This window comes from Geotrypetes seraphini, chromosome 8, assembly GCF_902459505.1.
Source record: "Geotrypetes seraphini chromosome 8, aGeoSer1.1, whole genome shotgun sequence".
NCBI lineage: Eukaryota > Metazoa > Chordata > Amphibia > Gymnophiona > Dermophiidae > Geotrypetes > Geotrypetes seraphini.
Window position 1 is genome coordinate 132,237,894 of NC_047091.1, and position 23,227 is coordinate 132,261,120.

Below are 23,227 nucleotides of genomic sequence, written 5' to 3' on the forward strand. Positions count from 1 at the left end.
AAGAGATAATGGTTACTGTGGATGGGCTATTTAGCCTTTATCTGCCATCATGTTTCTAAGCAGGTGAATTTAGAATAGTTCAAAAGCTGTTCTAATTTGGGCCACTTAACTATTTGGGGGAAGGGGCCTAGTGTGGACTGGAAGAGGAAGTCTTTTTTCAGGGGTCTTGGAAGGGGATCACAAGCGCTAAAAAAAAAGAAAAAGTAAGTGATATAGGCCCTGGCTGAATATTGACCAGGACTTGCATAAGCTCTGGCAGGCACTGTGGGACAATTTAGCTCTGGCCATTCAGTGCCGGTGCAATGCCCACACATTCCCTAGCACTGAAAATCCAGAGCTAAGTTAGCCGGTAACGGTCAGCATTAAAAAAAATCACTGCCCACTGTCTACTGAACATGTAGTGCAGTGGTTAGCGCTACAGCCTTAGTACCCTGAGGTTGTGGGTTCAAATCCCATGCTGCTCTTTGTGACTCTGGGCAAGTCACTTCATTCCCCATTGCCCCAGGTACATTAGATAGAGTGTAAACCCATCAGAACATATAGGGAAAATCTGCTTGAGTACCTGAATGTAAACCACTTAGGTTATAAGTGGTATAAAAATAAATAAATATACATTGCTATTTTTAGGCATAGTCTGTCTCTTACTTTTCCTATTCTCAGAAGGGGAAATCCTCCAGGATTACTCAATCTTTGCACATTTTTCTTCACTGATTTTAATTCTGGAGAATAGCAAGAGGATTTCTCAGTACCAACTATTTTAGCCAACTCTTTAGGTGTAATGGCATCCAAAATATTTTCTGCTTTATTTTCCCATTCTGAAAGTAGGTGATCTGGCGAAGTGGAATAAAAATCTAGTTTCATCCATCTATCAATTAATTTCTTGACTTCCACCCTCCTACTGACTCATAATCCCTTTTTAGCTTCTTCAGCCAAAAAGAAAATAAACCCCATCAAATGGTCTCACCTGGAAATGGCCTAAGTTGAAAAATCTTTAGCCCAGATTTACCACATGTACTGAGCCCAAGATCAGATCCAGGGTATGACATCGCAAGTATGTAGAAACATTCCAGGCTGCCATCCAAAAAGTCTAGTGTCTGTTGGCTTCTGGCTATTGCAGGGTCTTGCCTTCTATATCAATTCCCTTTTTTTCTGTTAAAGGCAGCCTGTAGTGAAGAGTAGGCCCTTGCCGTGAGGACTTGCTATCAGACTAAAATGAGAAGTTGAGAAAGGCTGGGCTAGGCAGACTTCATGAACTTGACAGTTATTGATGATCACGTAGTGTTTCTAGCCACCATGAGAGCCAGTAGCGCAAATCAGAATCAGAGAAAATAGGAAACTTAACTATAGCTAAAATGTTTTCATGGAGCTTGAATCCATGGGTTACCAGCAGGAATATGGGAAGAGTGGGTATTGACTCCATTCAGTAAGATTCCCAGGGGCATGTCCTGATGACCCTTGCGTATTAAAGTCCCTAGAGAAGGCAGGAGAATATCCCACTGCTCTGTATTGGTGCTGGGTTGAGGCCACCCACTGGGGTCGGTTTTGGTCTACACCATACGGGTTATATCTCAGACCCCGTTGCCCTGTCATGGTGATGATGTCTTGAGGTGAAGGAGTTGCAGCCAGGCAAGAGAAACCTTCCAATGAAGCCTTTGCCTCTTGTTCAGACGCCATGACAACATCTGATGGGTGCAGTGGCTCCCGGCATTCACTAGCAGAAAGGTCTTCAGTGGACACTTGCTGTGTACTGCCTGCCTCATGGAACCTGTGTCTAGAAGGCAGAGACAGGCATCAAGTCTAAGACATTGCACCTTGGTCAGCTCTGGCAAAGGACCAGCGTTGGCTTCATGTAAGTACCTGCGAGACTCACCTGTATATGGGGCATGATGTGGAGGTTGAAACCAGCTGCTCTGTGGTGATGACCTCCTTCTGTCCTATGACTCTGGGAGTTACTGAATGGATTTGGTGGTTTCCATCCTGGTCTGTGCTCCAACATGGATATTCAGCCACTGGAACAGGATGGGTCTCCTCTTTCACTTCTACAATAGTGGGAAATCTGCTCAGTAGGATAACCAGGGTGGGAAGAGAGGAGATGAACATGCAAAAAAAAAAAAAAAAAAAAAGAACTGTGGGGGAGAAGGGGGGAAGCCAAGATAGGTGAAGCATTCGCGTGAATGGAATGTTCACTCTGACATCTCAGAAAAAATGTAAACATATCTGGTGTTTAGATTCAAAAGGTTATCAGTTACAGCAAAAATTTGTCTTTTTAGCTTAATTTGTTTTCATCTTTGCTAAATCCCGTATCCTCCTCTATACTTATTCATTAAAAGAATGCTGTGCCCTCCCTGTCCCTGTCACTAAAAATATTTCCTCTAGTATCACTCTGGACCTAATTTACTCAGCATTTATCTCATAGATACAGAATAGTAGAAAAGATTTTTGGTGTTTAAATTTCTTTAACATGCTCTTTGCAATTTTCTTGAAATTCCAGGAGCAGCAAGTCACCAAGAGGTTCAAATGCTAATTCAGACAAAATATTTGATTTGGATTTGACTTTGTTAATTGTGATGCCACAAATGGCATTATACACAATACATGAATCAAACCGGATCCCCGTTTCATCTAAAGTAATTTCTGACAGTGCAAAGCAAAGGATGGGTAAAGTACTAGGAGCTGCTCACATTAGGGTCCTACAGAAAAAACTAAAGTTGGAAAAAATGTGCAAATGGAAGTTTTCCCCATTAATTTGATTGCACTTGATCAGAAAATAATTTTTAATTTTTTTTTAATTGCCCATCCTGGGGACCTCAAAGCCACCGATTACATAAAGCTCCACTTTATTTAACATTTGCTATTTTTTTTTTCTTAATGGAGCAAATTTCTTGATATTATAGCTATAATTTTTATGTTTTCACACTCAGCAATTATACATTGACTAGTTGTTTAGCCCGTTACATTAACGGGTGCTAGCAGCCCTTCTCCCTTATTTTTACCTCCTCCCTGTCCAGCAACACCTCTCCCCCTTTCCCTGCTCCCCCCATATAGCAGTAGCCCTTCTCCTTTTATCTCCCCCTGTCCAGCAGCACCCCTCCCATTCCCTCCTCCCCCTGTCCAGCAGTAGCTCTTCTCCTTTATGTCCTGCTCCCCCTCTGTCCAGCAGTAGCCCCAGGAAAAGAGTGAGGATCACAGGACCAAAGCTTTTACTGACATCCAAGTAGGGGAAATCCACTCTCCCCACCTCCTTGCTCCTGCTGCACTTCCTCCTTGGCTATACACACGCGCGCGCACACACTTACATACAGCTCTCCGGCTCCTCGCGCCCCTCCTCCACATTCCACTTCTTCGGCGGGGGCCAACGTTTTCTTTATTTTGTTTTCTTTTCACGTGTTCCTCCTTCATGGAAAAACAGCACTACCGGCCAACTTAGTCCCTTGCCGCCCCCTTCCCGCGCCGCACAACCAACTTTCTTTCCCTCCCTCCATCAGGTGCAGTGAATCCACCAATGTTAAAAGGAGCCACGTCGAAATCGGAGGCCTGCCACTGCCGTAGCACTTTCCCCTCTGCCTTGGCAGAGAGGAACGTGTTACGGTGGCGGCAGGGCTCCAATTTCAAAGCAGCTCCTTTTAACATAGGCGGAGTTGAACTGACCTGATGGAGGAAGGGAAGGAACGGTGGGGCAAATTTCGGCAACAGCAGGAATTGTTTGGCGGGCCAAGCACCGTGAAACTTTGTTTCTTTAGGCAGCCCCGGGGGGGGGGGGGGAGGGAGTTGAATCGTCGATGTGCAGGCCGCTGAGACGGGAGTGAGCAGTTCGGCTTCCCCTATCTGGGGAAACCGGGGAAATCGCCGTGCCGAACTCAGCTGCGCGTCGGGAGTGAGTTTTTCGACTTCCCCTATCTGGGGAAACCGCCGTGCCGAACTGAGCTGCGCGTGGGGCCGTAGTAAGCGCGGGGCATGCTGCAGTCTTGGCGGCCACGGACATACGGATCATGGAAGCACGCTGATAAGACTGCGCATGCGCCGCCTACGGTTTTATTATATAGATAAAAAGACATTTTATGTTAAGTCTGTTTTATTGAAAAAGAACAATAAATCAGTACAGAAATAACACTAGGGTTTCCAATATGCTTATTACACGGTCGAGTCACATCATTATGACCACCTGATAATATCCAGAATAACCACCTCTGGCAGTGTGGATTGCAGCCAGATGCTATGGGAGTGGCTCAGTAAGATGCTAGAGGTATTTGGAGCCATGCAATGCATCTGACAGTTGCTGATAGTTGCATGGTGGTAGATCCAGTCGTAAAACATGTTTGATTGGGTTAAGGTCTGGGGAATTCAGAGGCCAGGGAAGTAGCTAGAAGTCTTGGTCATGCTCTGCGAACCACTCACAAACAATTCTGGTGGTCTTATATGTTGCATTGTACTATTGAAAGATCCATTGGCCATAGAGAAGACCATCAACATGTATGGGTGTACTTGATCGGCAAGGATAGAGAGATACCCATATCAGCTGAGAGTGCCTTCCAGAAGTATCAAGAGACCTGGACCTTAATGCTGCCACCACTAGCTTGTGTACATCCAACAATGGTTGCTGGGTGTTTGTTCTCGGCAGTTTCATACCTGACATGCCAACGTCTATCCATTCAATGGAGCTCAAAATGTGACTCATTGGAGAAGGCAACCCTCTGTCAGTTGGTGCAAGTCTAATGTCGGTACTCTTGTGCAAAATGCAGCCATTTTTTTGCGATGAACCCTCATGAGTATTGATGCAGTTTGGAGCCCTATTCACAACAGGGTTTGCTGCACACACATCTGGAAGCCCCCTAGTTCATTTGGACAGTGAGTTTCTCCATGTACCAATTGGACCACACCAACCTGCGCAGCTGACATTCACCTCATACATCAATGGCTCATGTTGCCCCAAAGTTACCATGCTGGGTCATCAAAAAGGTTCCATTCGTCCACTCATGGTACACTATAACCACAGCAGCCCATGAACAGTTCACAAACTCTGCCATTTCTGAAATGCTGCTGCCCTTGGCCCGGTAGCTGTTGATCATGCCTTTTTTCAATGTCTGATAAATCACTCATTTTTCCCCATGATAGCCATGGTTGCTATATTAGCAACTTGTTAACATCCCACCTTATATACCCACGAAGTCTGTGTGCAGTACCACTGGCTGTACGTCCCTGATGTCAGAGGTAGACAGTAGTCGTAATAATGTGGCTTGACTGTGTATAACAAATAGGGTTGGATTCCTAACAACCCCACTAATACAGTGTTACAACCACAAAAGAATGGGAAAACATTCTCATGCCATCAAATAATAATTAACCCCCCTCCTTTACTAACACGTAGCACGGGTTTTAGCGCCAACAGTGGTAGTAACTGCTCCAATGCTCATAGGAATTCTATGAGCGTCGGAACAGTTACCACCACTATTGGCGCTAAAACCCGTGCTACGTGCATACATTGAAAGTTCATTTAAAATACTGCTAGATTTTTTGCATAAAATGTTGTCTCTCTTTTACCCCCTCCTTTACTAATGTGTAGTGTGGATTTTAATGCTGGAAGTGGCGGTAACTGTTCCAATGCTCATAGGAATTCTATGAGTAAAGGAGGGGGTAAAAGAAAGACAACATTTTATGCAAAAAATCTAGCAGTATTTTAAATGAACTTTCAATATCTGCACTTTATTGTGGAAAACAACAGAAATTTAACATACTTCGCTAACAGCTAAACACGTACACTTTAGTTTAGTCATCTACCAATGGCATTCCAAACACTCAAGCGTTCAATGTCTTCTTGAGATAGTCAGGATAAAGCCTACAATGTTGTTCAACTCCTTGCAACAAGGCCGCACACTGCACTGAGTCTGAGTGCAGCATAAGAGCTTGCTGTATGGAGTTGAACAGCATTGCAGGCTTTATCCTATCTCAAGAAAACATTGAATGTTTGAGTGTTTGGAATTCCATTGGTAGATGACTAAACTAAAGTGTACGTGGTTACCTATGTAACAAAGAGTTCAGTTTAAGATTGTTGCGATTATACATCAGACACTGCATCATGCTTCCCCAAAGATCTTACATGAATTCTTCCAAATCTATAAACCGAGAAGAGAGCTTAGAGACGTAAATGGGATGAAATTAAGTTTGGAGGGTAGAATGTCGACTATGCATGCTAGGATCGGAACATCAATGATATCTGTAGCTGGCGTAGAACTATGGTATGCCTTGCCTGTCCTGCGGTTTTGTATGAGGAGGATGAATTTTAAGAAAATGCTGAAAACTCAATTATTTGCCAATGCCTTTTTATGCTAAGGTATATTTCACTTGATAATCGCCTTATAGAATTTTTCTGATATCAACATATGATTCAAAGCTTGCTTGTATTTCTGAATTGATTGAATTTGTGCTCTATTCCTATTATAACAGGGACGATTAACAATGTTGTTTAGATGTGATAATTGGAGGGAAACAAGATTTTATGTATGTGGTGTGGAAACTGCATAGTAGTATGCGGTATATAAATAAATAAAAATACTTCTAGATTTTTTGCATAAAATATCTTTATATCATTATTTGACGACAAGAGAATGTTTTCCTATTCTTTTTTTTGGTTGTAACATTGTACTAGTGAAATTCTAAGGAATCCATCCCCACCTGTTATAATAAGTATATTGGAGACTCTAGTATTATTTCTGTACTGATTTATTGTTCTTTTTCAATAAAATCGCCTTGACTTCAAATGTCTTTATCAATGTATCATTGCTGAGTGTGAAAACATAAAAGTTATAGCTATAATACCAAGAAATGTGCTCCATTAAGCAAAAATAATAGTACATTTTAAGAAAAACAAAAGGGTCCTTTTACTAAGGCGTGCTAACCGATTTAGCGCGCACTAAATGCTAAGGTGCCCATTATATTCTATGGGCGCCTTAGCATGCACTAAATTGATTAACGCACCTTAGTAAAAGGACTGCAAATGTTTATACAATACAATACAAATTTTATTTGTATATTGTTCATACTTCAAAAGGTCATAACGGTTTATATAAAAGAAATAGAAACAATATCAAGGAATTAAAAATTAAAATAACAGAACAAATTACAGCTTGTAATCAGTGGCTTTGAGGGACCCCAGGATGGGCTTTAAATAATATTTTAAAAATTATTTTCTGATCAAGCACAATGAAATTCATGGGAAATACTTCAATTTGTACCGTTTTTCCTGGGCAACCCTATGCTCACATGCAGTTCATAGGAGAGGGGGAAGGATGTAGGAGTCTGAGCTTTTTGCTTGCTTTCTCAGGACAGCCGTAGGCTTTGCCTCTCTTTCCTCCCTGCTCTCGGTACCTGTTGCTGCAGCAGCATCTGAGCCGCATTCGGCCTCTTCCATTTTCACCCTCTTCTTTCTTTTTCCTGGGCTCAGCTGTCTGCTCTTGCCACTGCTCTCTCTGTAAAATTAAGCAGCATATGTTTAGCAATAAAATCAAGAGCATGCTTTGAACTGTTGCTCCCCCCTTCTCTCTCCTGCCTTCAAATTTTGCAACCCCTCCCCCCCCCCCCCCCCCCCCCACACACACACACTCACTCACTTCTCCTGTCTGCAAAACTTCCTCCCCTCCCTTTCCTACCTTCGACTGTTCCTGCTATGGTCTCGGAATCCTTTGGCAAAGGGGTTATTGTCAATCTTGAGTTTTGTAATCTTAAAAAAAAACAAAAAAACAAGTAAAAACCAATTTCACTGATAGTGCGAGTGGACAGAGGGGCCATTATAGAATGCTACCACGAGTGATCTACATGCTCGTTACAAACTACAGATTGCAGAAAGGGTTGCAGAGCTGATGTTTTCTCGCGCAGTAGACATCAGTACACTATAATGTCTGATAAAGAGGCTTTTAGCCAATCTGCAGCAATTCAAAGAAGCAGTGAGCCCTGCATTGTCTACTAGGCGAGCACAACACCAGAAATATTCCATCAGGTCTGAGGTAGCATACAAGAGTACCTAACTAAACCTGTAGTTTTCAGCATAGCCTTACATAGAAACATAGAAAGTGACGGCAGAAATGGGCCAAGGCCCATCGAGTCTGCCTACTTCATTGACCCACCCCCCCCTAGTTAATCACTCTCTGATGACCTTTTCCCTCGTAGAGATCCGACATGAGCATCCCATCTGTTCTTGAAATCTGACATGAAATGACCCAACCAGCCCACCCACCCCAACAAGGTAGTTTCCATGGTTGCCAAGCGAACCCCCTGAAATGATCCAATCCAATCCCCCTCCCCAACAGGTAGCCCTGACAAGATAGCTGATCCAGCAGTGTCCACAACCCCCTCTCCCAACATTTAAACAGCTCATTGCATAACATCCCAGTCCTGTCAGTGTATGATTGACTCACTCACTGACGAGTAAGAGTGACGTTAAAAAAAGCAAGCTGGGGCCAGTTTCTGCATAGGCCCATAGTCTAGTAGCCCCACGTCCTTCCCTGCTACAATAAAAAGAAAAGAAAATTTCTGGTGTCTAGTGGCACCACCCCACCCCCAAATATTTAAAAAAGATCTCTGGTGTCTAGTAGCATCCCTAGCTCCAAATGGGGTTAGTCTGCCACATACAGAAACTATAATAACTACAATGCTGCTTAACTTATTTCATGATTGTAAAATGTACACACTAAGGTGTTTTAAAGATAAAATTACTTGATTTTTAGGGATAAAATTACTAGAACATTGTTACATCTAAAAGATCATAATAACCCGATTTCAAAAACTATAAAAATATTAGGAGTCACACTAGACACACATCTGACTATGGTCGAACACACAAATATAGTGGTGAAGAAGTGCTTTTTTGCACTGTGGAAATTAAGGACCATTAAAAATTACTTTGACCCGAGATCACGTGATGCCATACAGCGGGACGGACACTAGCCTGTGTCTCTCCCGCTGCCCTTCGCAATTTTCCCTCTCTCTTCGGGAACTTTTCGGCTTTTGAGCCTTTGGACTGGGCCCCCCGGCACCTCCACCCCTCCGGATCTTGTGGGCGAGTTCCGGGCCGATTTTACAGGGGCATGTCGTTGAAATTGGCCCGCAAGGAAAAGGACCGCGGCAAGCCGGGAGAACTTAAAATGGCGGCGCCGCCGAGTCCTGGAGCCGCTACGGGGGGGCCGGCTTGGATCGCTGAAATTACAGCAGGAGTCACGGCGGCGATGGAGCTCATATTGGAACAAAAGCTTCTGCCTCTGGATCATAAGCTGGCTGTGGTCCAAGCCTCGTTGGACGCTATGGGCCAGGAGGTGGCGGCGTTCCGGCAGCGGGTGAGTGATGTAGAGGATCGGCTGCAGCACGTGGAGGACGACCAGACTCGACACCAGCGCCTTATCTCTGCCCTCGAGGATTGCATTGAGGACCTGGAAAATAGATCTCGCCAGTCCAATTTGCATTTTATCGGTTTTCCAGAGGCTGTGGCGGAGTGGGACTTGAGGGGTGCGTTGGAAGCTTGGCTAGCTGCCTCCGTCATCTTTCCTGCTGATCTCGGTCCTCTCCGTATCGAGAGCGCGCATCGCCTGGGCCTCCGTTCTACTCATCAGGCCCGGCCGCGGGTAGTAATAGCGAAGATTTTGAACTACGCTCATAAACAGTCTATTCTTCAGGCGGCGCGGGGCTAGCGCTCTCTCACCTATCAGAATGGCAGGGTGCTCTGTTTTCAGGACTATACTACAAAAGTGGCTCAGCAACGGCGTGCATTTGGTCCGGTGTGTTCTACCTTGGCGGCCCGCCATGTTCGCTTCGCCCTCCTCTACCCCGCGCGGTTGCGGGTTCATCACAATGGCACTACTCAGTTCTGCTCTACCGTAGCGGAGGCGCAGAACATGTTGGAGGCGTGGAATGTGGACCTGCCTTCTACTAGTGCTGCTGGTGTGATCTCCTCTACTGCTGGTCCGGCTTGAGGGATGCCTGTCTTCGGAGATACTCTTTCTTCTGGCTTGGCTTCAACCCTGGTCTCCTCATTGGATTTCTGTTAGGACCTTGGATGGATTTGTGCGGCTCTGTCTTTGACGGTGGTGCTGCTCAGCTCTTTTGCTTTCAGCTGTCGCAGTGCCCCTGGACAATTTGATGGATGCCTGTCTCCGGAGATACTCTTTCTTCTGGCTTGACTACAACCCTGGACTCCTCATTGGATTTCTGTTAGGCCCTTGGATGGACTGGTCCGGCTCAATCTTTGACTGTGGAGCTGCTCAGCGCTAGTGCTTTAAGCTGTAACAGTGGTTTTTTTTTTTGTTATTATTTTGGTTTTGTGGGGCTTTCCTGTTTATTGAAGGGGTCCAGGGTCTTTTTCTACTCCTGAACGGCCCGGGCTGATTATGGTGGCCGGGGTCTTGGTTCACCTTCTGGAGCGGGCGTGGTTGAGCTTGATGACTGGGGTGAGGTGCGAGATTGGGGACGAGTGGTTGTTTGTTTGTCTGTTGCGTTGGACAAGGAGGGGAGGAGGGGTATTGGAGTGGGGGTTTTGGGTTCTTGTTGAGCTCATGTTTTGGGGTTCTTGGTTTGCATTTTTGAGGGACATTTTGGGGTGGATGGGTTCGGGGCTTTGGTTCTTTTGGGTCGGGGGGCCCTTCCTGGGACATTGTGGTATTATATGCTGTCTGGAGTTTGTGGTATGGGTTCTAATTCTGTATGTTTTGCTCTTTGGGGTCTGCCTAGTCCTTTTTGCTATTTTGGGGGGGTTTCTGGGGAGGGGGCATCTGAAGTGATTGGTTTCCTTTGGGGACCGGAAGGGATGGGGGAGATGGGGGTGGGAGGGGACTGGTGGGGTAGGAGTAGGCTGGTTGGGTTTGGGGGTTTGGATTGGTTTGGTGGAGGGAGGTGGTGGGTGGGTTTTGGGGGGGAGGGGAAGGGGGGTGGGGAGAGTTGTTTTTCTCGTTCCAAGGTGACGGCTGGCACTGGCTTCCGCAGGGCTGTGGCCTTAGGAGGGGGGCTTGCTGGGACGCCTCTTCCTAGGCTTTTGAATTTTTTGATTCATTGTTGGGTGTTTTTGTTTCATTTTTATGTCCCTTAAGCTATTATCTTGGAATGTGGGGGGCATTCATTCCCCAATAAAGCGACAGAAGGTGCTTCGACAGCTTCGGAGGGGCCGGGCGGACGTGGCCTTTCTGCAGGAAACGCATTTGACAGCTGCGGAGCATGCCAAGCTGCGAACCTGGTGGGTGGGGGACGTCTTGGAATCCCCTGCGTTGGGAAAAAAGGCTGGGGTGGCTATTCTGGGGGTAAACATCTTCATTTGGTGGTACGGGATGTCCTTCGGGACCTGGAGGGTAGGTATGTGATTGCCTCGGTTAGTTTGAACTCTAAACCTTATATTCTTTGCAACCTTTATGCTCCCAATAGCCCGGGCGTGGGGTTTTTTCATCATTTAGCGGATCTTTTGTCGGTCTATGGAGATGTTCCCCTGGTGGTGGGATCGATCGTCTGGGGTGGGGAGGGAATCTCGGAAATCTACCACTGGAATTGCAATTCTTTGTGCCTCCCTTGACTTGGTGGACGCCTGGAGAGTCTTGCATCCTCTGGAGAAGGATTTTACTCACGTTTCTCGGGCACATGCTTCTTTATCCCGTATAGACTATATTCTTTGTTCCCGCTCTTTGTTTTCGGAGATCGTGGATTCTATGCTGGGACCTATAGAGGTCTCTGATCATGCGTGGGTGGCGTTGGTCTGGCAGTTATCCCGGACGCTGGGGACCCCTCGTGGTTGGCGTTTTCCTAGCTATCTTTATCGTGATAGCAAATTTCATGAACATCTGATAGCCCGGTGGCGTTCTTTTCAGGATACTAATGGGGCTCATTTTGGTACTCCTTCGTTAGCTTGGGAAACGGCAAAGGCGGTCCTTCGGGGTGAGATTATTTCTTACGCTAGTTTTCAGCGTAAAGTGCGCCAGCGAGAGCTGCTCCGGCTGGAGAGACTGGTTTCTTCTCTCCGTCGACATTATGGCAGTACCCGGGCACTCCCGGATAGGGCTCAATTGCTGGAGGCCCAGTGTTCGCTTAATTCGTTGTTACACCAACATGCTTGTCGGTCTATGGAGCATTATAGGTTTCATCTTTATCGTTTTGCGAATAAGAGTAGTAAACTTCTTGCAAAGTTAGTTCGACAGCAGCGGGGTAGCACGCGTATTGCTTCTCTTCAGACGCGGAACTCGGAGATAGTGCATACTGATGGGGATATTAATAGGGTTTTGCGGGATTTTTTTGAGCACCTGTATTCTGCTCCCTCCGATCCTCCGCTAGATGGGGCGGTATATTTAGCTGGTCGGGATCTCCCGACTCTTTCAGCTTCCTTTCAGGCGCAGTTGGAGGCTGAGTTTACAGCAGAGGAGATTGAGCGGGAGATCCAGGCTAGCGCACTGGGTAAGTCTCCTGGCCCGGATGGGCTACGTAGTGAGTTTTATAAGATTTTGCGAGCTGAGGTGGCGCCTTTGTTGGCGTCGGTGTTTAATGAGGTGGTCGGATTGGGGGAGCTTCCTCGCCACTTGAATGTAGCTCAGCTTATTGTTCTGTTGAAACCTGGGAAGGATCCGAATAGACCCGAGTCGTACAGACCGATTTCTTTGTTGAACTTTGAGGCAAAGCTTTTCGCTAAAGTTTTGGCTACCTGTCTTGCCTTGGTATTCCCGAGTCTTATCTCCGATCAGCAGGTTGGCTTTGTGAAGGGCCGCGCGATTGCTAAAAATGTACGCCGTATTTTGGGGGCTTTGGAGCGGACTGCACAGGATCAGGTGCCTTCTTTGATAATCAGCTTTGACGCCGAGAAGGCCTTTGATCAGGTGGATTGGGGCTTTTTGTTTGAGGTCCTGCGAGTGTATGGTCTAGGCCCTTGGTTTATTCAGGCGGTGCGGACTCTTTATGCAGACCCGGTGGCCCGTGTGTGGGCCAATGATACTCTTTCAGATCCCTTCCCAATTTGTAGGGGTACTCGCCAGGGTTGCCCCCTTTCGCTTCTGTTATTTATCTTGACCCTGGATCCTCTCATTCGGGATGTTCAGGGTAACCCGGATATCATGGGAATGGTAGTGGGGGCTCATCATTTTAAACTGGCGGCTTTTGCCGATGACCTCTTGGTCTATTTGACGGATCCTCGGGCCTCCCTCCCTGCACTCTTGGAGTGTTTTCGCGAGTATGGGGATTTTTCTGGTTTTCGTTTAAATCAGCAGAAGTCTGAGGTTTTGGAGTTTCCGGACTCTTTGCGGGTGGATTGGGGACCAGATTTTCCTTTGCGTTGGGCGGATCACTCTTTTCGGTACCTTGGTATTTTGTTGTCCATGGATGTCTCAGCGTTGTACCGTTTGAATGTTGAGCGTTTGTTGCTGGAGACTAAGGGGCTCTTGCGGCGCTGGTTGAATCTTCCTCTTTCATTGATGGGCCGTGTTCATCTTTTTCGCATGATTATCTTCCCTAAATGGTTATATGTCTTGCAAACGCTTCCTCTGTTTCTTTTGAAAAAGGATCTCCTGGGTCTTCAGAGACTGGTGATCTCATTTTGCTGGGGGGGCAAGAAAGGTAAAATGCATCGTTCTTTTCTTCAAGGGTCCTGGGCACTGGGAGGTTTGGGTCTTCCCTCGATTCGTTTGTATAATTTGGCTTGCTTGCTTCGGCATGTCCGGGACTGGCTTTTTCATAGCTCTCAGTATACTGATCGGGAGTTGGAGGTTGATTATTTCTTTCCGTGGGCTCTGCCTTATCTTTTGCATTGGGATGGGAAGGCGCGGTTGGGTCCTGGGGCCCGGAGTTGCTTGGTGGAGCCGCTCCGTAGGGCTTGGAGATGTGTCTCTCAGTTATGGGGTCATTCGCCTTTTAGTTTAGTTCTGTTCTGGATGGTCTCGGGACTCAAGGATCTACCATACGAAAAACGGCTTGACAAATTACAGCTATACTCGCTCGAGGAGCGCAGAGAGAGGGGGGACATGATCGAGACGTTCAAGTATCTTACGGGCCGCATCGAGGCGGAGGAAGATATCTTCTTTTTCAAGGGTCCCACGACAACAAGAGGGCATCCGTTGAAAATCAGGGGCGGGAAACTACGAGGTGACACCAGGAAATTCTTTTTCACCGAAAAAGTGGTTGATCGCTGGAATAGTCTTCCACTACAGGTGATTGAGGCCAGCAGCGTGCCTGATTTTAAGGCCAAATGGGATCGGCACATGGGATCTATTCACAGGGCAAAGGTAGGGGAGGGACATTAAGGTGGGCAGACTAGATGGGCCGTGGGCCCTTATCTGCCGTCTATTTCTATGTTTCTATGCTGCCCATAGTGGGCAATGCGGCATTTAGTCCGGGACAGGAAAATGTGGTTTTCAAACGTTGGGCGAGGAAGGGGCTCCGCTCTTTGGAGCAGTTTCTATAGACGGATGGTAGCGCGGTTCCTTTTTTGACTCTCCAGGCGTCTTGGTCCTTGGGTACGACAGATCATTTTGCTTATATGCAGCTTTCTCATTATGTAGCCTCTTTGTCCAGAGACTCTTTGACTCAGTCTTTTGCGGTCACTTTACGCGAATTTTTCTTTGATGCTCAGTGGGATTGGCTTTCTATTTCTCAATATCATCGTAGATTGGTGGCTTTGCAGCCTCGGCGGGATTACCAGCGGCTTTTGACATCATGGGCTCGGGACCTGGGATGTCGCCTGCGGGTGGCGTCCTTGGCTCCTTTGGTGCGCCAGATTCCTCGGGTGGTGCAGAGCGCCGAGCTCCAGGAATGTCACTTTCGGGTTCTCCATCGGGGTTATGTCTCTCAGCAGCGGGCCTTTTATTTCGGGTGTGCCCCCACGGCTATTTGACTGAAATGTCACCGGGTTGCTAACTCTTTGGCACATGGGGTGTGGTTATGTGCCTCTATTTCTGCCTTTTGGATGGAGGTCCGCTGTTTTTTGGAATCTTTGGTGGGTTATCAGCTCCCCTCATCGGTTGAAGGGACTATTTTTTTGGCGGATGGCTATTTGGGAGGACTTTCTGCGGGCGACAGCTTGCTTATTCGTAAGGGCTATATTGTGGGGAAGAAATGTATTCTTAATCATTGGGTTCAGGACTCCCCACCCACCATCTGGTATTGGCGCAATAAATTTCATCTTTTAATGGTCTGGGAGTCTATGTCCGCTCGGTTTTCTGGATCTTGGAGCAAGCTTTTTCTGTCCATTTGGGCCTCCTATTTGGATACTTTGCCCCCTATGATAAAGAGCCAGGTGGTCAATCGCTTGCGGAAGCCAGTAGTCCCCGTATTGCCAGTGGGTTGAGGGTGGGGTTTTGGGGGTGGGGGATTTTGGGTTGGGGTGGATGGGTGGGTTGCTTTTAGTTTGGATCTGGAGGGCTCCAGGCTATCAGAATACAGGCCTGGACTCTCACTGTTGTCTAGGGTCCTTTGTTGGGGGATTACCTTGTATTTGTATTGGAATTATATAATGAGAAAATGTTGGTGCTCTCGTTGTTCTATGTGTATTTTCAACTTTTGTGAATAAAAAGTTTATACAAAAAAAAAAATTATTTTGACCCTTTATCATTTAGACTATTGGTGCAGTTTAAGGTATTAACTACCTTGGACTACTGCAATAGCATTTATCTGGGCAAATTAAGAACAGTTCAAAACACGGCTGTCCGCTTGATATTTGGATTGAAAAAAACGACCATGTTAGTCCCTACTACAAGTTGCAACACTGGTTGACTATAGAGGCACGAATAATGTTCAAGTTTTGCTTGTGTTTGTTTCAAACTGGTCTAGGGACTAGCTCCCACTTATCTTCTATCTCATTTTGTGCTATATAGTCCAACAAGGACAACCAGAAATTGTAATCTTTTTGCATACCCAAGCATTACTGGCTGTAAATACAAATCCTTCTTAGACAGAACTCTCATGTATCAAGCAAGTAAACGGCAATCATGGATAGGCAACTACATTAATGGAACTAGGCTGACTTAAGGAAAGAAATTAAAACTGCATTGTTCGATAGATTTATCTCCTAAACAGAAGCTACACTAAATTCTAACAATTGTATTATATCTATTCGTGTGTAATATGTTGTACTCTTATAATCTTACAATCTTATAATGTGTACATTGTAATTCGCTGATTGTCCAGCTCTCTTTGGTGTGAACTGCCTAGAAGTTGTCTGACTATGGCGGTATAGAAGAATTAAGTTGTTGTTGTTGTTTTAGTGTTACTACTTATACAAATTATATTAATGCATAGTGCTCAGTGTTCCACCACCCAGGTCATATATAATAATATGACCACTTATTGAAGGGAGGCAACTTATTGGCAGTAAACAGGCAATATATGAAATAGCAATGACAACGCTGAGATAAGTATTCAGTTGTCAAATTCTTTCTCAAATTATTAGAGAGATGTACCCATGAGTTTAAAACTATATATAATTAAAAAATATTTAAAGTGAATTGTACAAAACCTCAGGTTTTTTGGCCGATGATTGGAGCAAGGAGCAGCTACGCTGATGTTTCAGTCTATGATAGGACTGCGCGTAGGCTCCTATTCTGAGGCCTTTTCCTGAGCAGCTAGAATTATAAGAGAGTATATTCTGGATGCATCCTCTCTGAAAGTGGTATTTGTTATTATTTTGGTATAGCACTTATTGAAGGGAACCATCATCGCAGACTGGATGGACCGTTCAGGTCTTTATCTGCTGTCATTTACTATGTTGCGTTCCCATCAACAGTTGGGATCGCCCTCGATATGAGAGCAGATAAACTGTACAATAAATCAATCTCCTCGAAATCACTCTATGTTCACGAAAGAACAAAAACATAAAAGGTTGCTTATCTGAAGAGTTTGGCATCCCAAAGTGTTGCAATGTGTGATACAATATCAAACGATGGACCCATCTAAAGAAACTAGCCATGGCTTGCTTGCTTTAAAAAAAACACCTTAAAACTTCACTCTACTTGTCAATGTGTGGGTCAATCATCACTCATGCACTGACTGGAAGGGGACATTCTGCGATGTGGATTCCTGCCACATTTTAATGCAGTATTAATGTGCATGCTCTTTGATTATTGTTTAGCCATAGTATATATTTTTTCATGAATTATGAGGTAGAAGCCATCAGTGTGTACCTCTACTGCATAGCATTCTGCATCATCCCCAGAGTCCTTAAAGGCAAATAATTTATTCCTCCCCACCCAACCACCCTCAGTACAAGTGTGTATAAGCTTCTGAATAAATGAAAGAAGGGTATGAGAAAATGATTATTCTATCTGCTACCCCTCCAAGACTATAAAGCACAACCAAGAAGGGTCAGATACATTATCTGGTGTTCTAGGCTTATAAGACTAGTGTTACTGTTACCTTGCCCTCTATTTTCTTCTGTAACCTACTAAGAACATTGAATTATATTCTTGTGGTCATGAGACTGCCCTGACAGTTTCACTGTGACCTTTCCCCAGACACTATTGAGAAAGTTGATCTTCAGAAGCTTCAGTTCTGCTCTTAGCTTTTCCTAGGACCTCACAATGCTATGGCCATCATATGATTTGCTTGAGAGACTAGAAGCCTGGGCTTATCCTTCTGACTTTCACAAGGTGACGCTTGCCCCTATGTTACTAGCTGAGGAGCCTGGTCTTCTCACAATGTTGTGCGGGGGCATCTCACCTTCTCATTCTGGTAGGCAGTAACAGATGTGAAGGCAGTCTCAGGGAAGCTAAACATCTGGAAGATGCTCCAGCGCACACTGAACAGGTCCTCAGCCTGTATCACATGGAAGCGTGGTTTATAGCGATGCATGGAATGCAGAATGATCTAGTGTCAGAGAGAGAGAGATCATATTCAGTATTAGATTTTCTTTATGAATATGGTATCATCCTAGTAGCACTTGGGTTTCCTTTAAATCTTCCATGTTCTTCAGCTGATTTCTGTTCTCACACTGAACCATCTATAAAAAATTTATTCATAATTCAGCCAAGCAACTTCTACAATGTAAATAATAATTGTGCTGCCCCTCACTACCTCTCCTTGTGGAGAGGAAAACGGTGATTGAGTTCAAAGAAGCATGGGATGAACACAGAGGATCTAGAATCAGAAAATAATATTAAATATTGAACTAAGGCCAGTACTGGGCAGACTTGCATGATCTGTGTCTGTATATGGCCGTTTAGGGGAGGATGGGCTGGAGAGGGCTTTCAATGACTAGGATGGTTTAGATGGGCTGGAGTAGGTTTTAATGGAGATTTCAGCAGTTGGAACCCAAACACAGTACCAGGTAGAGCTTTGGATTCTTGCCCAGAAATAGCTAAGAAGAAAAAATTTAAATTGACTCAGGTTGGGCAGACTGGATGGACCATTCGGGTCTTTATCTGCCGTCATCTACTATGTTACTATGTCACTTTCACTCCCTTCTTTGTAATCTCTGTTCATTGGGCAAGCTGCTAAAATGTATGTCTTTCTCCTCCATTGCCTGCTCCAGCCCTATACTTACACCGTGCTGTACCGAATACCTGGAACAGCCTTCTTGAGTTTGTGTGTCTTGTTTTTTCTCTAGCTGTGTTCAAGATCTGCATAAAACACACCTTACCAGGTTTATTTTTAAATTTCAAAGCCATATTCTTTCTAGTAATTTGAACCATATTTATTGTGTTTTCTGAAGCCTTGTATTGTGAACTCTACACTGAGGGGACTTGTACAATGCTACACGTGTATCTGATATCACTTCAGAAATGATTAGCCAATATTCTGTGGTGGTTTTGCAAAAATTGCTTCAGGTACTAGAAATTTTTTTTTAAAAAAGGCAAGAAGAAAATGATCAAGAAATTATTAGAAAAGAAAACCTCCAAGAGAAGGGAAAGTATTCAGAGATTTGAGAGGGACATTTTCCTCCCACATCCCACTAGGGTTCTGAGGGGAATTCCCTACATTTCTCCCCATTACCCCATTTCTCACACTGTACCACTTACATGGCCATGCTGGTCCAAAGTGTTGTTAGTGAGTTTGAGCTTCTGGAATGAGACGGGTTCCTTCATCCAGTGATTTCCAGGGGCTGGGGAGTCTGGGTGAATGTAGGTGCGGCAGGGGGGCTGTGGTTCTGCTTTTCCAGCCACTTCCCATTGATTCTTATTCCACTGGAGCAGGGAGACAAACAGATCACTACTACTACTACTACTATTTATCATTTCTATAGTGCTGAAAGGCACTATAGGCATCCTATACTGTTAAAAATGAGCCTGTCCTTCTCCTCTCCTCTTTCACATGGCTGTAGTCCTCTGACCATCTGTCCTTATACATGGTAAAGGCAACCTTCTTAGTAGTTTATATTTTATTTCCTTGATATACCACTTTATCAAAACATAACAAATTAATTCAACAAGAACAACTAATAAAATCAATATGATAAAAATATATTGTAGTAGATACAATAAAATACCAATAAATAAATAAAGTGCAACATCAATATAAATAAAATAATACCTTATCATGGGTAGAAAATTACCTCTCCCTGCCACAGAAAACCCCAATTATGGTGGCCTCTGGTTTCTGGAAACATTTCCCAAACAGGAGGAAATGGAGCAACAGGAAAGTAGTGTCATGTTCTGCAGAGATGGGGCACTGTATTTCTATAGAGGGAGGAATGCTGGGACCCACTCATGTTCTCTGGTTGCACTTCATATCTCTTACCTTGTACCTGAAGTTGTCTATCAGCGTGAAGTCCAGAAGCAGGATGTATTGAGCATAGGGAAGGAGACCTGATAGCTTGATCTTGCACTGTGGGAACATCCGTCTGGATTATACAAAACACAAAGTCTGGATGAGGGAGGAGCAGGTACATACAGATTCTGGATCTTGCTCTCAATCTCACAATTAATTCTAGTGCTTAAAGTAAGGAGAGTAAGGAATTTAAGTCATGCTGGTTGCTAATTCTGACAGTTTTCCAGCCGTTCCTTAGATTGCCTCAATTTACTAAGATGGAATACTCTATAAACAACCATAAGCGCCAGTCCTGCGGGTGTTGTTGGTGCCCAAGCACCCCCAATATTTTGGCGACCTCACGTGACCACAGACGCATGTTGCCTATGGCCGGCATGCTTCCCTCTTGTCTTCAGCCTTGGCCGGTGTCCCCCTGGCCTTCCCACTCCAACTTTAAAAAGTAATTGCGGCCTGCAGAAGATCATTGGTGTTACAGCAATTCTAACAGGCTACCCGCGGCCTCCACTGCACATTCCCTCTGCCGTGGTCCATCCCATACTGAAATAGGACATTACATCAGAGGTGGGGCAGGACCGCAGCAGAGGGAACATGCAGTGGAGGCCACAGGCAGCCTGTTAGAATTGCTGTAGCACTGGTGATCCTCTGCAGGCCGTAATTACTTTTTAAAGTTAGAGCTAGAAGACGGGGGGACACTGGTTGAGGGCAGAAACAAGGGGAAAACATGCTGCCTTTGGGGGCAGTCCCTAAAGCTGTGGGACTGAGGGCAACTGCCCTGTTTTCCCTAAAGTCTAAAGGATCTTCTTGAAGTACACAGGGGAGGAGTTTCAAAGATAGGGGAATATGTTAAACTGAGGGGGGGAGGTGAAAAGAAAGAAATAATGGGCCTGGAAACAGAGGAGAGGGAGAGATAGTGGATAATGGGATGGAAGGAGAGAAAATAAAGGGATTGAAGTTGGACCCAAGGGGTGATGTGGAGATAGAGGGTATAGAGATACTAGATAGGAGGATAGTTGGGAAGAGAAAGGGAGAGAGTGTACACTCTGGGGTGGTGGGGAAGGAGGGAGAGAGATACCGGATGAAAGGGTAGTTCAGAAGAGAAAAGGAGAGATGGTGGATCTGGGAATGGTGGGATCCATCGCTGAAGCTGCTCTTTCACTCATTGGGTTGCCAACAGCATGAGTGAAATAAACATGCTACTTTCCATGGCTTGGAACCTTTCCCTCTGCTATTGCTTTCTGCCCCACTTAGGGGCAGTAGCAGAGGGAAAGCTTCTGGGCTACTGAAGGCAATGTGTTTACTTTACTCATACCACTGGCAGCCCAAAGAGTGCAAGAGTAGCTGCCTTATTGGATCCCGTGGAGGAGAGGAGCATAGAGATTCTGCTGGGGGATCTCATGGGGGGTGGTCATTAGAGAAATCCTGGACTGCGAGGATGGAGAGGGAAAAAAAAGAGATGCCAGACCTCTGGGGGAGGGAAGAGAAAGGAAGGGGAGGGCAGAAATGTTAGACTATGGTAGGGAGGAGGAGGAGAAGGGAGGAGAGAAGAACACAAAAAGGGAGAAAGGAAAGGAGAGAAATGTTAGATAACTGGAGGGAGAATGAAGGAGAGAGAGATGCCAGATCAGAGAAGGGAAGGCGGAGAGAGAGGTAGGTGAGAGGGGAAAGAGAAGGACAGGGAGATGCAAGACCACATAGGGGAAGGAGGGAAGAAAGATATCAGACTGTGGAAAGGAGAAGAGAAAGATATCAGACTACCAGCGGGGGAGAGAGAGGAAGGAGATGCTGCACAGAGATGGAGAGGAAGGTGAGAGAGAGGGAAGAGATGGTGCAAAGGGATGAGAAGGGAAGAGAGATGCAAGAAATGCTTTTTAAGAAAAGATGGGAATAACGGAGAAAAAAAGAGGAAGGCGATGGTATACACGGGTAGAGGGAAGGAGAAGGGAAAGACAGAAAGAGGGAGGAGATGGTGCATGTGGATAGATGGGAAGGGAAGACATGGAACAGGAGATAGATTTGAAAAGGAAGCAGAAAAATTGAAGAAAGTTGAATTTAAAAGTTAATACCAAAGATGGATGTAGGGCAGAAAGTGAAAAAGGAGAGAAAAACAACAAACAGATAAGATGGTCCTGGAAATGCAGTTAAGAGCACAGACAGAAGGAAGTTCAGCCAGAGACTAAGAAAAGATGATTAAAAAAAAATAATAAAATCACCAGGCAACAAAGGTAGGAAAAATGACTTTATTTTCAATTTAGTGATTGAAATATGGCAGTTTGGGGAATTTACATCTGCTGTCTATATTTTGCACTGTTCAGGAAGAAATGCATTTGTTTTTATTTCTCTGTTGTACTGGTATCTGGTATCTTAGGATTTCATTTGTATATGTTAGAACTTTTAGTTTGTGGTCTTGTATTTGCATAGCATTTATCTGTGTTCTGCATGTGTGACCAAGGCCAGGTGTTCTGGTAGGAATGAATTTTGAGAAGCACTCTACAGTGTGCTTTGTGTAGTTTAATTTTGTGGTTAACCATTATGTATTATTAATAAGATCATATTGTGTGTATATATGAAAAACAAATGGAAAAAATGGCATTACAATTAGTATTATTATTTATGGGGGCAGGATCTGGGGTGGAGCTTTGTCAGGGACAGGTGCAGAGCTTGGGTGGGGTCTGAGGTGGAGCTAGAGCACCTCAATTATTTTGAAAAGTTGGCTCCTATGTAGACAACAGTGTTTTATGGTTTGCATCCAGACATTTATGTAGTGTCACTGGAAGTGCTCTCCTCTCTCACCTGCCAGATTTGGTGATGATCATTTCTGTTCCTACAAGGTGGAACTTTGTCCAGAGAGGTAGATCCTCCAGGGTGACAGTGACAGAGCTCTGGAGATAGGTAGGTTCTACATTAGAGGATGAAGAAACATCATATGGAGTCTTCACATCTATCAACACAAAAACAAAGGAAGCGAGACAGAGAGAGAGAGAGGAGAAGGAACATGAAAATTGTAAAAATGGTTCAAGTTTCAAGTTTAATAAAATTTGATAAAATCACTTATCTGGGTTTACTAAGTGAATAAAAATTCAATAATGGTACAGTTAAAACATAAAATAGATACTTACAAATAACGGAGGGACATGACAAACCAGTACAATAGGTCAATGAAAGGAAAAATACAATCTTTATATAAGAAAAGAAATAAATAAGGTAAATACAAGGGGAATGGGGGGGGGGAGGAAAAGAGAAAGAGGAAAGAAAAAGAAAGAAGAGGAAAGATAAAGGGGTTGGAAAATTATTTTCCAAATAAAAAGTATAAAATCATATACAGCTATGCATATAAGTTTACATTCCCCTGGCAGAATTTGTAAGATGTGTACCATTTGTAGAAAATATGAGTTATCCTGCAATACTGATGAACAAGAGAAAGTGTACAAATCTTTGAAACACTAGAAGATGCAATGGTGCAATTTGACAAATTGAACAGTAACAAATTGCCTGGACCTGATGGTATATATCCCAGACTACTGATAGAATT

General features: G+C 44.7%; 1 protein-coding gene across 1 annotated transcript; it reads right to left on the bottom strand.

Annotated features, from left to right (window-relative positions):
- Nucleotides 1-1,380: 1,380 nt before the first annotated feature.
- On the bottom strand, nucleotides 1,381-22,649 carry LOC117365513 (T-box-containing protein TBX6L-like; the record flags this gene model as incomplete). Its single annotated transcript, XM_033955994.1, has 9 exons — nucleotides 1,381-1,765; nucleotides 1,871-2,044; nucleotides 2,280-2,305; nucleotides 7,379-7,463; nucleotides 7,644-7,714; nucleotides 17,653-17,799; nucleotides 18,951-19,115; nucleotides 19,669-19,771; nucleotides 22,489-22,649. Coding segments are annotated over 9 exons (1,317 nt in total), but the record flags the coding sequence as incomplete, so codon positions are not given.
- Nucleotides 22,650-23,227: the final 578 nt, after the last annotated feature.